This window comes from Vigna radiata, chromosome 6, assembly GCF_000741045.1.
Source record: "Vigna radiata var. radiata cultivar VC1973A chromosome 6, Vradiata_ver6, whole genome shotgun sequence".
Taxonomy (NCBI): Eukaryota; Viridiplantae; Streptophyta; class Magnoliopsida; order Fabales; family Fabaceae; genus Vigna; species Vigna radiata.
In genome coordinates this window covers 4,280,328-4,295,800 of record NC_028356.1, presented here as the reverse complement: position 1 = coordinate 4,295,800, position 15,473 = coordinate 4,280,328, and the positions used below count along the sequence as shown (strand labels likewise).

Genomic DNA, 15,473 nt, shown 5'->3' with positions numbered 1-15,473 from the left:
ATTATATTGTGTCTAGGGTTACTTTATTTACCATGTACTTTGTATCACAATTTTCTTATATATATAGAATGAGAGTGGGAGGGATCAACCAAACCCTCTAGAATTATGTTACAGTGTAATTCTCAAGTAATATCAAATGAGTTTGTGCAACAACCTTCACGTTCAATACTTCTCTTAGTGAATGTGCTTTCTCCCGTAATGATACAGCCTCGTGAGCTGCATCTTTCCATCGCTTTAATTGAGCTTCCATCATTCCCATTTCTTTAGATAAAGCTGAAGCCATGACACGAAACTCAGATTTGATATCTTTTCTCCCTGAAATATATAACACTGTAAGAAACTAAGAGATCAAATCACATCCAGCACAATTCTAACACAAAACAAGTTAAAGGCTGACCAGCATCCTGTTTAGCTTCTTCCATTTTAATTTCAAGATCATTCTTTTCAATAATACACTTCTGCAACTGGTGCTCTAGGTCATCAATCCTATGATCAGAATTGTCAAGGAGCTGCCTTGCAGAATCAGCAGACTCCAATTTCAAATTTAGTTCATTCTCCCATTTTGCAATATGAACACTGCCAGCCTAAAATAACATTTAAAAGAAATTGTAAAAGAGGAAATCGCAAATATGAAATTAAAACCAAACTGTAATACAACTAAAGAAAAAAGAAAAGGAAAGCACTGTTAACCTGCAGAGATTCTACCAATGTTTTATACCGGGCCAATTCAGATGTCCAATGTTGAAGTTGATCATTAGCTAAAGAGTATATTCGTGAACTGCGTATGTACTTATCATCTTTCAGTTCATTCTGGAAATAAATATAGATGAAACTAACTTTTACATGGGATTCTATAACGAACGCATCTCAACAATTTGAGAAAATATGATCATACTAGATAAAACAAACTTACAAACCTGAAGATCTTGGAATTGCTTTGTCAAGGTCTGATTGTCTTCCTGTGCCTCTTGGAGCTCGGAGATACGATCAGCATCCACAATCTATGACATTAAGCAATCATATATCTTCTTTAGATAAAGAACAAGTACAAAGGAATTACAGATTCAGGGAAAGAAAATCACGTGAGCAAAACCTTTGCTTCTTCAATTGAATCCTTCAACTCACGCAAACCCATGGTCCTGTCCGCAATGTTTTCAGGAGACAGATTTCCATTCACTGCATCTGCATTGGGAGAATTCATCCCCACTGACGTGTCCTTTTGCATTTCCAGATTGACTAGTTTTCTTCTACTCTCTTCAAGTTCAGCCACAATCTCATCAAGCTCACCTTTACATAAGACAAGAAAATACTCTAGTGATGATTATGAAAAGCAATCAGCCAAAAAATAAAATCAATCACAGTTCTCCTTCTATGATTTCCAAAAGTGCACATAAAATCTCTGCATAAATCTAAGGACATTAATTCTGGTCATATAGATTCCTAATTAACTCTTCTTTATAATTTTCCAAAATTATTGAATTAAGCAACTGCATAACTAAAATTCTCTCCCTACTAAGCACAGGACAAAAGAACCATCATCCTCTAGTGAGGACGTTGTTACTTCTAAATTATATTTGAATTTCTGAAAAGCTTACAAGCAAGCCTTGGCATAATGGTAAGGTTGCTGCCTTGCGATCAGTCATGGGTTCAAACCCTCCAACTAGCCTATCCACTAGTAGGGCAAGGGCTAAGTACATCAAACCCCCCAAGCCTCAATTGGTGGTAGCGTCATGACCTAAGTCACCTTTTTTATGTAGCTGTTCTTCTATTCACCAACCTCAAAACGTGCACATGAATTGGTATATCCAACAATTAAAACTAAAATAAAAACATATTCACCCAAATCAACCAAATTGGATGGAGGATTTATAAAACCTAAAATCACTAGGATTTCAAAAGCAAATCAATACCTATTTTACAATTTTGAAAAACAAGAAATTTCAATATTATAATTTTCCAATAAAATAATCCAACTATAAATCATATTAATTTCTTAAAAATGTTTCATTCCACACTAACAAATTTTCTTCCATTTTTCAATTGGATAAAACAAGATCAGCTCATTCCAAACTACGTAGCTTGATTGGCTTTCCAACTTTTAATGACTATCGCTTAGGCAGATTGCTGGTCTAATCAAAGTAATATGCATTCTTTTACTTAGCATCATACAGACTGAATAATAGATTTCCTAATATAACTTTAGTAACCTTTTAAGCACGTTCATCTATAAAAAAAGAGTTACAAAACGAAAATAATTTTCAAACAAAAAGCTAATCAATTACCAAAGCAATAAGAGAAGAATAATGTGTGAAAGACATTCAAAAACAATTTTCCAATAAGAGAAGCTCCAAAAATTTTGGAGTAATGCCCCATTTGGTCCTTGAAATTTTTTCAAAACATTCAATTCATTTCTAGAAGGATTATTACATAAATTCAGTGTGAATGAATGATACATATTTGGGGATCAAATGAGAGATTTATTCATACAACATATAATATTACCACTTTAACAGAATAAAAAAAAGGACCATTAAATACGAGCAAATCTTCTTCTACTAAACCATGTTGCAATCCATTTAAACCATAGCATATGACAATCAAGTTCATTAGATTTCACATTTTTTTATTTCTAAAGTTCACAATAACTAATTTAAAAGAAAAAGAAAAAAGAACATTTTACAGACCTGCTAGGTGTTTAATATCAGATTGTTCTTGTAAGCACTCATTGATAAATTTTTTAATACCAACAGTATACTCTTTATGCTTTGCATGGAGAGTATCAATCACTTCTTGCAAATTACTTGCCTCCTCTTTCATCATATCATCAATCTTAGTCATTAGGGTTATAGCATCTGCAAACCAGAATGAGTAACAACAGGTCATTTGTATAAATATTCTCTAACTATACTACAACACTGATATATGATAAAAAAACTATATGCTTCAACAACAGGATAGCATATCGTATTTTTTACCTTCTGAAGATATATCTCCGTCCAAAATCTGAGCTATACCACCTGATCTTTCCATCTGATCATCAATAATATCTTTCAGGAGTTTCAACAACTCCATTGTAGATGATTGACGCAAAGCAAGGGCCTCCTCAACATAACCAGTGATCTCATCATCACTGATTCCTTTAATGGAATCTTTCTGGATTAATCTACATAGAAATATATCCTCAGCAGGACACAAAGGAAGTGAACCTAGAGAGTAAGTCAAGTCAGTCTATTGAATTACCTTCACACTAAGAAAAAAGTACTTTGGGTGTGTATATACCTTCAGGATTTTCAATGTCGGTCAAATATCGCAACGTGTCTTTGCCTTTGCCTCTCCCGGCTTGTATACCAAGAAGAATCATATCGTCAACCAACTAGAAAGACATAAGAAAATTAAGCCAGCTAGCATATTATCCTACAGGAATATGAGAAAAATTGCATTGTCTGACCCCCAATGACATCCCGGGCATACTCCATATATGGTAGTGCTACTTTCAAGAGAGGAGAATACTAAACTCAACGGAGGGTGAAAGAAACCAGAACATGATGATAAAGAATAACCTGAGTCCAGAGTTGGTTGAGAGCAATTAACAAGTCATCATAAGAACTTTGCTTTCCTTTTAATTCTCTAATTTTTTCTTCAAGGCCATGCAAAGCATGTTTCTGGACGTCGATCTGTTGAACAAGCTGCTGATTCTGGAACTGTAAGACTCCTGCATCAGCCTGGGGGGAGCATACCGTTCAGTGTTACACAAGTAAAACTATTGAACAACTAACATTGAAAAAGAATCTCGATGCCACACAGAAAGAGTAATTGCATGATAAACAAGAAACCAAACATTTTTTTTTTACCTGAATCTAGTTAAGCATCTCAATGCTCACAAAAACCCTTGCCTGACTCTTCTAAATGAAAGGCTCTCAGTGACATGAAAACATCTTGTTCTTAAGCAATATAACGTCAACAATCACAAGGAATCAAAGCCACCCTTGCTAATTACTCCCCTCTTGGCAGCCCACACACACTGCTCAATGAAGTGAGCTAAACCCCTTAGTAACCACACCAATTTTGTTCGTTTGTAATTCTCTTTTAGAATGATATATGCATAAATTAGAATTCTCAACTGTCACGAGATTAGTTTAAAACTTACTACAGATATTTTGATTCTCTTTCTCACTACCTTTCTCTTTTTTGTTTACAGCGTGCATCATGTACTTTTCCTATAACTAGTAAAAAAGTATCACTAATAATTATCTTAAGAAGCTAAGTTCGTTAATGGACTTTACTAAGTTGACAATAAGCACAATCTAACTGCTACCCCCTTGTCATAAAAATCAAAACTTTCTCCAAAATTTCATCTTCCCAGATTAAAAGAGACAATTCATTTTGTGTCCACAATACCAAGCAGTTCAAAGAATGCAATTATACACCAAATTCAAAGCAAACTCTACAAAAATTCAGAACCGGATCATCAACAGAGCACAAGAGTATAATGAAAGAGGTGAAAAGCAACATAAATATGAACAGATGGATACACAACAAAAACATATAGCGAGAGAAAAAGGGGTTACAGTTTTGTTGGTGGTAGGAGAGTTGATGGAGTTTCTAGATGTGCGAGAAGAAACAGAGGTGAGATGAGGCCTCTTCTTCTCGGGTTCGTCGTGGTCTGAGTTTTCCATTGAGATTCTGAAATTTTTAACAAAACGACCACAGCATTAGGAATCGAGATCAAAACTTGCTCAATTCTTCAGAGTTCTCAATAATAAACAAAAGAAATGGAGTCACACAGCATACCAGAGAAAACACATTTGCTCAAGTTTAGGGTGATGTACAGTGAAGCCACTTTCTGCATTTTTTTATATTTCTAAATAGCATTTGACCATTTTCATTTATAAAATAGTATTTATAATTTTATCTAAAACTATTTTAAATTAAGCTTAAATATACTTTTAATACTGATATTTTTTATTTTGCTTTCCGTAAAAAAATATTTTTAATTACTCTAAAACTAAAAAAAAAAAAATCATAAAAACTAAAATCAAAGTTCACGCGTCTTATCAACCATTTTAAAGTAACTTCATGTTTTAACTCTGTTCGGATGAATGATAAAAAAAAATAATTGTCAATAACACCAACATCTGAAAAACATAATAATAATGTTTAAAGAAATTAATCTCCATAATATATTAAAAATTCTTAATGAAAAATTATATTAATTTATAACATCGTGATTTCTATTAAGGGATAATTCATCTAATCATTATCTTTTATTATTTATTATATATTGTTAAAGAAAGTTTTATCACCAGATAAGTGTATATGGCAACGTTATATTATCGATTTTTCCTTTAAGTAAAATATCATCAATTTTTATTTTATTGTTAAGTTATATATTAAAATATATAGTTATAATAATTAAAAAATTGTTACTCGTATAATTTGAAAATGTAATGGTATTATAGTTTGATAGGGAGTTTTTCAAAGGTATTTTACATAGCAGCTACAAGCTACAAATGGATTTCCTATTGAAATTTTCAAGTTAATCATATTTCCAAAAATGGTACAAAAACTCGAAATCTTATAGAATTTTGATATTTTATGTGACAATTTTGTACTATAAAATTTGATATTTTATGTAAGAAGCCTTGTATTTAATGTTACCCATTAATAGTAAAATATTTATTGGGTTATTTTGCAATTCAGTTATTGGACTACAATATGTCGGAACAAGTTGTGATAATTTGGATGTATATGTTTAGAATTGAGAAATTATTTTAGAATTTCATGTTATCTACATAATATTTAAACTTCTCTTACATTTTTGTCAAATTAAATATTTTGATAAATCACGGTTCAGTGAGAATAAGAAATAAGTTAAATCTTAAATTGTCACCTTTTAATTGTTCTATTTACGTGAAGATTTTTATATATCATTATGCAGTTATGCTATGTTAGCAAAATAATTTGGAGTAATCCTTTTATGTTTTACAATATGATTTTAAGTATAACTTTTAGGAATAGTTGCACAGTTAATAAGTTTATATATAAAACAATAAGCATAACAATTGTTGTATCGTGCTTTTATATCGTCATAAATATTTGTGTTAAATTTTGCAAAATTTAAATAAAAGTAGTAAAATAATTAAATTATTCATATTTTAGTATATTTTAAAATTTATAATACATCTATATCAATAAGGTAACAAATAATATAAGAGCAATATAAAATTTAGTCAATGGGAAGAGAAACTTTCAAATTTTGAAAAATAAAATGTGATTTAAATATGAATAATTAGCCAATGACATAGAAAAAGTGTAAAAAATAAAAGTGTTTTTTAAAAATAAAATTTGATTATTTTATTAATAAAAATCCAATGAATAAATAGAACCGAGTTACTCAATTATGAAAATCACCATCTCTTTAAAACTATTATTTTTTTTTTCTTTCTCTTCTAATTTCTCTTTAACATTATAAGAATGTACATAGTTGTTTGGAAAATCATCTCGTGGGACTTTTGTCATCAAGGATTACAATCATGTATGATTAGTTTATCAAACAATGTAAATTCATCTATTTGTCCGTCATTTCGGTCTTTTAAAAAATATGTTGGATATGAGTTGTTTTAAACTTAGGTTTTTTAACTTGCATGAGGTGTTTAAGAATTCAAGATGAATCTTTGATTGATTAGGATTGCGAGAGTATGACAAAAACATTAATACGAGTTATTTGTATGAGTAGGTCTTTAGAGATAGTGAAAATTTTTATATTAGTAGTTCGTAATCCAAGTAAGGAAAGTTGGTAATATTTTTATACATTTTTATGCTTGCTTCAATTTATATGTTGATTTCTAATGAAATTGTATTATGTTTTTTGGTTTGTGATTTTTGGTTGATTTGGTTTAAACCTGTATGAACTTAAGTAAATTAGTATTTGTGAAATGTTTGTGTAAAATGTTGTATGTGCTAAATTGGTGTATGATATATGAAATATTTAAGCATAGGTATATAAGTTTGGACCAATGAGGTTATAATAGTTTCTTTTCAAACTAACTTGTGTTAAGCATGATCTGTAAAAGGGATACAAATACCAATTAGAATCAATTGACCAAATTGATAAACTAGTCTCATTTTTTTGTTTATGTAGACTTGTTAGGTGATCCAAAACTCCATTGAATGAGCGCAGGAAATAAAATCACAAAGAGGTTCAAACCTTTTCACTCAGTAGGCAAGTTAGAGCTCGTTCATCGAGCATGGCAAACCCAACTTCCAAAAGGCACGTTTGATAAGCAAACAAAATTGTAGTTGGGCGAAAATGATTTTTGGAAATTACAAAGAGGTGGGGGAGTTTTGGTTGTTGAGAAATATTAAAAAAGTAACATTAAAAATCATTGTTGCCTCATTTTTAATATTTTTTTGAAAATTTCTTAACGACTGCTCTTCAATTAATGACATTCAATCAACGCATAGTGCTGGTGCGCTATGCAAATCTCTTCCTTCTGACTATGCGAATTATGGCTTGCGCTTAGCTAATTTTGACTGACAGTAGCCCAAATAATGTAAACTTTCCTGTACAATAATTACAGAACTTTATACTTCCTATTATAACTTTTCAATGAGGAACAACATGAATAATTATAAGATTAAGCTCATTTATAAGTGTAAAAACAACTCTTTTTCACACTTATCAGCAAGCATATCCTTGCCAGGCGAATTTGGTGGAATTTGTTGAAGGGCCTACATTGTTGGGTAAGTCAAGGCTTTATTGTGCGAGTATACCTCCACGAGTGGTTTGTTGAGTGAGAATACAATTTGTTGAGTGAGAACATGTATCATTAAGCAAGTCTAAGTTGAGGGAATAACTTATCTCATAGTCATTGAACGAATTGTATGGCAGTTGGGTCAAAACTCATACTTTTGAGGAAAATAATTGTTTTGTTGTATGAAATATGGGTAAGAGTGAGTAGAACCAAAGTCTTCTATGCTATGAATATAATGGATTTAAACTAGTTTGTATTATGTGTGGATATGTTGTATGAATGAGATGGGAAGAATGAGGTTCCACTGGTGATGGTGATGATTTCTTAAATGTAGTTTAATATTTAATGTAAAAAATCTTTTGAAATTGTGATGGAATTGTATGATTGTATGAATATAATCATTTTTACGGAGAACTATCATGTGGAATAATGTAACGTGTGCATTGAGTAGAGATCCAAAGTGTGGAGTCATCCTAACTCTACTAAACTTCCGAACTCATAAAGAGAATGTAGTTTAAGTGATAAGAGTTAAAGAAAGGTCCTGGTCTACAGGATCCGTATGAAATAACGTCATGACTTAAAAAATATATAAAAGGAACTAACCCTTTCATGGGGGAATTAGAGATAGCAGAACGATGATCAGTCATTATAGTACTATGAGGTTACATGATAGATGCAAGAATCTATGAGAATCTAACTCAATGCATGTGTATAATTTGAGTCCATAATATATTTGTCTTAATGAATGTTATATTGACATTGAATTGTATGATTATGAATATTAATATTTAAATGTTTGTATTAATGGGTTTTTTAGTACATGACTTGTTAAAAATTTCACTACTTTACTATATTGTATGTTGTTGTAGTTTGTTCGTATTCGGTAATTGTATGTTATATGTAGAGTGTCAAAATGGATTGTGACCATGAACTAGTCCGTTAAAACAACATGGGTTGGGTTAGAATTCTCAACCCGCCAACTCGTTTTGGTTGTACTCGCCTAGCTTGCCCTTAGTTTGCTGGCCCATTTAGTTTTTTGATTTTTTAAAATTAAAATAAAAATAATTAAAAGATTAAATTTTCTATATGTTTTTTTTGTAAAGATACTATTATAGTTTAAATCATTAACATTTACCAATTAAGTTCCAATTATTAGTTATAATATAATAATTTAATATGTAAATGTAATAATTATTTTAATTTATCCAATTAAAAATATTAATCAATCAATTAAAAACATAGAAAATATTTATAATGATTAAATATGTTTTAAATATTTATTTATAAACATATATTACAAATAAATTTTAAAAATAAAAATTTAAAAGATTAAAAAAAAGTGGTAGTCAATCCGCCAACTTCTAAGACTTTCTTAATTTTTAACTTTTTTTTTTATGGTGAGCCAACTAAATTCGACTATTTTTGGTGGGTCAGGAGTGAACCGGGTCAAAATGAAATGGATTGACATTTTTATTAACCTTAGTTATATGTAAATAAATGACAATGGCAATTAAGAAAGATGTGATGTGAGTAAAGATATAAATATGCAATATTATTATAATTTAAATAATTAATACTTACTAATTAAGTTCTAATTATTAGTTATAATATAATAATCTAACATGTAAATGTAATAATTATTTTAATTTATCAAATTAAAAAATATTAATCAATAAATTAAAAACATAGAAAATATTTATAATGATTAAATATGTTTTAAATATTTATTTATAAGTATATATACAAATAAATTTTAAAAATGAAAGATTAAAAGATTAAAAAAAAGGTAGTGGGTCCGCCAACTTGTGAGTCTCTCTTGTGACAAGACATGTTAGAATTTTTAGCTTTTTTTTTATAGTGAAACAACTCGACTCGACTTATTTTTGATATGTGAGAAGTGAACTGATCAAATAGAATTGGACTAACTTGTTTTACCAACTCTAATTATATGTAAACAAATGACAATACATGTAGAAAAGATCTATAATAGTATAACTATTGATAGTCTATTTATATATTTTAAAAGTTTAAAACTATAATTTCTCATAGAAGACTATAAACACATTTTATACACTTATATGTTTGTTTATGCTCATTATCATTTGTTACAAATGAGATGATTTAAAAAAAAATTAAAGTTGAATATCATAATAATAATTTTATCCAATCATATATAGTTATTATTATATTTAAAAAACCACACATTAGCCATTATATATTTAATTAAGACATTAAATTATTTTATATTAATGTGAAGTATTGAATCTATGATCACTTTGAAGTAAATTTTCTACGTAATAGCGAGTTTTGAATACCATATGACGTAATTTGAATTCCCCTCATAAGTATAATAAGCCAAGGGGAGACAATGTTCCACTAAAGTAATTTTTATAATTGTTAATAACTTTATTATACTTTAGTTTTTAAAGCTTATCATTGGATTGTAAAGTTTATATCTCACACATTTTATATATAATTATTTCTTATCTTATTAGATTAAATATATTTAAAAAAAAAAAATTCGATAATTTTATTATTGTTATTCATTTACAAAAAAAGTCAATACAAATAATTAAACGGTTAGGTCAACAATTTCATTTTATATACAAAAGTATTACTGATACAATATTTATTAAGACTTAATTCAATCTCTCCCATATACCAACCCTTTTATTGGTATTTCTCCTTTAAAGAGAATGCAATGACAATCATTTTCCAGTAAAAAGATATCAAACATTGTTCATTCTCCATTGCTTCACAAATTAGGCCAACTGCAGAAAAATTAAACAAAAAAAAAAAAAAACAACATTACCACATGTGCTTATAGCAATACATGCAAACTTAACCTATGTTGTTGACACATAATTAAGGTACATAGATGCTTTATCTTTGTTGAATAAGGTATGTTCCCATTTGTAGGGTCTGGTAGATCTCCATATTTACATTCACCTAATGCCCTTTTTTGCAATTTTGGGTTAGGTATGTTGGTAATTTTTTTATCACAACTCAACGCAAACTGTCCTTATCTGCAATTCGTTACGATCTCGCAAACCCACACAAGGGGTTAATTTGTAATCTTCTCAAAGGTTTGTCTAATCCATCTTTAATTACAATAATTGTGTAACATTGTCGTATACCCATTTTTGTTAAATTCGTATCCAAGTCTAAACATAGATAAGGTTTCTTTCTGAAATTAATTTTAACTAAATTCGTTACAATTTTTCAGTCTCACAACATATGAAAATAGAATAATGTTTGCTGCACTTAAAAATACTATTGATCTGTATATTTAGAAGCTGAATCTAAGTATGTAAAAAAAATTAACGTGGAACCATACAAACTATATGTGCGTGTAAAGTATAATTCATGGAAATATGCTTCTTTTTCTCAATACTTTGGCGATAAGCTTCTTTTCTTTCCAGCTTTTCTTAGTGCTCTATTTTATTCATGAAGGATAAGTTTTGTTCCTTCTTTCTTGTTGTTTTTGTAAGTAATATGTTTATTTGTTAAATAATTACCATTCACGAGGTCGGTGAAGAATATTCGTTTATACAATCATTACAAAGTTGGATTCTTTCGCTTAAATTTACAGAAAAAGATAATGATATCCATATCAACAGAGAAAAATCACATTTGTTCGTATCTTTAATATGTTCAAATAAAAAAACCATAACACAACAACACGGATGTTTTTTCATATTTGGTAGAATCCAGATATTCTCAATGTTCCTTTTACTTTATTAAAACCATTAACATGATGTCTTTGATATATGTTACCCATTCATTTTCCTCCTAATAATTCCGAGAAGAATAGTGATAAAGGTATAACTTTATGCTATCTCCGTAGAAGCTTATTTCAAAACAAAAGACAGAAAATTCTTCTTGTGTACAACACACTTTCATTTGCCTTATCAATAGGGTTGTTGAGAAGGGGTCAATCTCAAGCTTAAGGGACACCGTGCAGAAAAAAGTTTGACATTCAAAACATGTTATGGAATTTTATGGTGTCAACTTGATGAAATGAAATATTATTCATCTTCCCTAATCAATCATATGGAGGATGGTAACGACTCCCCAACCATCACATGTGTTGTTCATTTTATTTCTATACACAAACTAAAATAACCAAGTTCATACATTTTTTAAAACTGGAAATGATCTTCCAAAATCGGGAAAGGGGAAAATTCAGGGTCTGAGATTTTTTCAGAGATGTAAAGACCTAAATTTATGGCCTTCGGGCATGAAACATGCAAGACCCCTGCTAATCATTATAACATATCAAATACATGACCTAATTTTCTGACATCTTAGAGTAAAAGTTTCTATCCTTGTATGTACTAGTCCTATTCACTTTTACAATACACAATTTCTCCAAACTATTGTTTGATTATGGTAACAAAAAAGTGGTATTTGTATGGGTAATAACATATTTTAGTTATTCAAACTATCCTAAAGACAATACTTGATCAAGATGTGATGTGCTGTTTTTAATCCCAACATCTTCAAAGAAACACATGGTTTTGGTATTTCATATTCACATCACTTATATATCACTTTTGAGAAATGTTTAGACAAACATGTTAAAATTTTACATGAACTCAAATCAGATCTTGAGATACAGTGAAGGATAAAAAAACATATCTTTCTCTATTTTAAGAAAGTCCTTTGTTCAAACAAAAAGTTACATTAGTAATACGAAACTACAAGCTATATATATCAGATCCATATCATGTCATCAACTAAGTTATGGTCTACAAAATTCAATGATGGTAATTATATTTCAAACCCTTGCAATTAACATCAAAGATTTATTGAAAAAAAATCCAGATTCTTGAACATTTTTTCTCATAACAAAGAACATGAATTAAGATAAAACAAAACAGCATCTGAATGCAGTACCCTACTCACTGTTGCACAAAAACCCAATCCCAATGCAATGACGGAATGCAGATTAAGCAAGACGATGATGAAGAAGCAAGCAAGGACAGTGTGCAATTGATTAGAATGTAATTTATTCTATGATCTGATTGCCATAATTTTTGTACAAAAAGAAAAAACAAAAAGAGTAAGTTCTAATTGGGTAAGGTAAGGTAAGAAGGAGATCCATGAAGAAAGCATAAGCACCAACCAGTTTTCAGATCAGGTCCAATGCTATGACACAGGATCCAAATAACTTACAACAACACAGCCACAACCACCACAACACAAACCTCCATCACTCCATTCCTATAATATTACTCTACAACACCACAACAATCTAACAACTTGTAAACATTAATTAATTAAAGGACATCCATGGAACAAGAAGATCAAGAGGAGGAGGAGGATTATACCGATCCGTCATCAGAGGCAGAGCGCGGTGGCCGGGATGTCATCGTCGGCGCAGGGGGGCGGGAGGTTGAGATCGAAGGGGAGCGGTTGCCGGAACGAGGAAGTGAGGACGCAGTCCTCGTCCTCAACGACGGAGGAAGAAGAGTCACAATCGCTATGGCAATCGTCGAGAGGAGGGACAACAGGGTTAACTACGGGTTTGCGAGGGTGGAGAGTGGAGGAGGAAGGAACCCTAGGCCCGCTGAAGGACTCGACCGTGCTGCTCATGCCGCTGGTGGTGGGCCGGTTCACCTGGACCTGATCGAACTTGGAGAGCCCATGAGCCTGGTAGAGCGGAATCTGCGAGTGCGAGTGGTCCGTGTCGGGGTTCGGGAAAGGAAAATTGGTCTTCGCCTTGGGCCCACGGAAGGATCGGGCCGCAGCGTCGTATGCCCGTGCTGCATCCTCGGCTGAATCGAAGGTACCGAGCCACACGCGCTGTTTTTTCCATGGATCTCTAATCTCCGCTGCGAATCGCCCCCAGGGGCGCTTCCTGACGCCACGGAAGCGCGTCTCCTTGGTGGGAGGTTCCTGGTCCGCCAAGGGATGGACGGCGGCGACAGCGGCGGTGGCTCTCCCTCGTCGCATGTTTTACTGGAATGGTTTGGAAGAAGAAGATGGTTTCGATCGAGAAGCAAGAGACCACCTTTTCCAAACCCCGATTCTTAATCTCGTTTCTTCTCCATTTCTTTTCCTTTCTGGTTTAGGTTTGGAGTCGCATGATGCGGTCTTGCCTCGTTTGCTCCAATAGATTCATTATGGTGACTTTAAATGTCCTTTTTACCCTTTTGTCGTTGTGTGGTGGTGTTTGGGGGCTCTCTGCCCCTGATGTGATTATGGTGTTAGGCGTTTGCTTGTCGTAATTATTGTTGTTATTCGGACCAAAGCGCAATGTCCAACCACCACAATTCTCAGCAACCGTTTTCCCAATTCTAATCACACCTTTTCACTTTTAACCACACTTCCTTAATTTCCACATGTTTTTTCTTTTTACCTTAAAATCTTTTCATAAACCAAACATATTTTTTCACATATATTCATTTTTACTAGCATATTTATTACATTGCAAACATTTTCTGTTGCTTTAACTTGAATTTGCCTTCTATTGGAAACTTAAATGAATGGGAAAGTAATAAAGTATATATAGAGAGATGAAATAGCATGGTTTCAATCATAGTGTGTCTCTTGTTCAGTAATTCAACTGTTAGTGATCTATTAGGTTCCTTAAATCACGATTTATAAGCTAAAGTAATGTTATAAAAAGTAAAAGTGTCCCAAGTAATGTTTCATTTAGTTTGCATGAATTAAGATATTTAGTATTCACATATTAAATTAGTTTGTGTATGTGTAGGGTGAGAAAAAGTCTCCTATTTATATTTAATATATTATATTTGAATTTTAAATTATTATGATTATACATGAGATGCTTCTTCAAATCCACATCGATAATAAGATTATAATAGCATAAGACTGATACTCTCATTTGAATTCAGAGATGTATTTACAGAAGAAAATAATAAAGAATAAGGTTTTATTGTTCACATTTGAATGTAAAGGTTTGAGGGGAGACTGTAGAAAAGAAAAAAGAAAAAAAAAAAGAGAGACAAAGGTGTACTATTGAAGATGTGAAAAAAAAAATGAGAAATACAATTAAATATTAGTATTTTGTCTATTTGACTTATGCATTCTTTAGAAGATTGTGGATGAAGGTAATGTAAAAAAAATAAATACTGTTATTTGTTTTGTTAAATAAGGTTGAGAGTGTAATTGATTATTTTAATATTAAAATATTTTAATCTAAATAATTTAGTTAGAAAGAATTTTATTTTTAAAACATGTATTTATTTTAAAAATTATTTTTGTAGAATTTTACTATTTTAAAACATGATATATATTTTAACAAACATCTATGTATATAAAAGAAATATTTTTTTATTAAAATTATTACAAATTTTATTCAATATTTGTAAGCATGACATGGAGAGTTATTCATAAAATATCCCATGGTTATTATTATATATTTAAATATCAAAATTATAAATAAAACATGTTTTAAACCATTTTAGTCATATGTATAAGACCAATCTGCCAACACCAAGACTCACACAAAGCAAACTTAAAAATACACATAAATATTTTACGGTATCCCAAAACCTTTTTTAAGATTTCAAACATATATGTTAAAAAATTCCAAGAATTTACGAACAATATAACATACACTTTTTTTCATCTTTTAATGAACTTCAATAATTTTTGTCATTGATTAAATTTTATTGTATTATTATATTATATTAAATTTATTCTTAAATTTCTATTTCATATAACTATAATCAACCTTTTTTCAAAAAA

The 15,473-nt window shown here is 30.7% G+C and overlaps 2 protein-coding genes across 3 annotated transcripts in view; both read right to left on the bottom strand.

Annotated features, from left to right (window-relative positions):
• LOC106764992 (E3 ubiquitin-protein ligase BRE1-like 2) overlaps positions 1-4,853 on the bottom strand; it is a 10,115-nt gene extending 5,262 nt beyond the window's left edge. Inside the window, exons 1-11 of one of the 2 annotated variants that reach the window (XM_014649463.2) lie at positions 4,792-4,853; positions 4,569-4,683; positions 3,561-3,722; positions 3,280-3,373; positions 2,976-3,206; positions 2,685-2,852; positions 1,094-1,287; positions 918-1,001; positions 691-810; positions 398-584; positions 155-315 (exon numbers count right to left, since the gene is read on the bottom strand). In XM_014649463.2, the coding sequence (XP_014504949.1) occupies positions 155-315; positions 398-584; positions 691-810; positions 918-1,001; positions 1,094-1,287; positions 2,685-2,852; positions 2,976-3,206; positions 3,280-3,373; positions 3,561-3,722; positions 4,569-4,676 (1,509 nt within the window). In that variant the 5' untranslated portion in view covers positions 4,677-4,683; positions 4,792-4,853. Of the gene's footprint in view, positions 1-154; positions 316-397; positions 585-690; positions 811-917; positions 1,002-1,093; positions 1,288-1,595; positions 2,626-2,684; positions 2,853-2,975; positions 3,207-3,279; positions 3,374-3,560; positions 3,723-4,568; positions 4,684-4,791 lie in introns of those variants that run through there. The other variant, XM_014649464.2, reaches the window with a different exon arrangement.
• Positions 4,854-12,749: 7,896 nt separating this feature from the next.
• LOC106763968 (ethylene-responsive transcription factor 3) lies at positions 12,750-13,909 on the bottom strand. Its single transcript, XM_014648156.2, has one exon. The coding sequence runs from the start codon at positions 13,710-13,712 to the stop codon at positions 13,098-13,100; it is 615 nt and encodes a 204-aa protein (XP_014503642.1). The 5' UTR covers positions 13,713-13,909; the 3' UTR covers positions 12,750-13,097.
• Positions 13,910-15,473: the final 1,564 nt, after the last annotated feature.

Coding starts and splice junctions, on each gene's coding strand:
- LOC106763968 (XM_014648156.2), bottom strand. CDS start 13,712: ATGCGACGAGGGAGAGCCACCGCCGCTGTCGCCGCCGTCCATCCCTTG.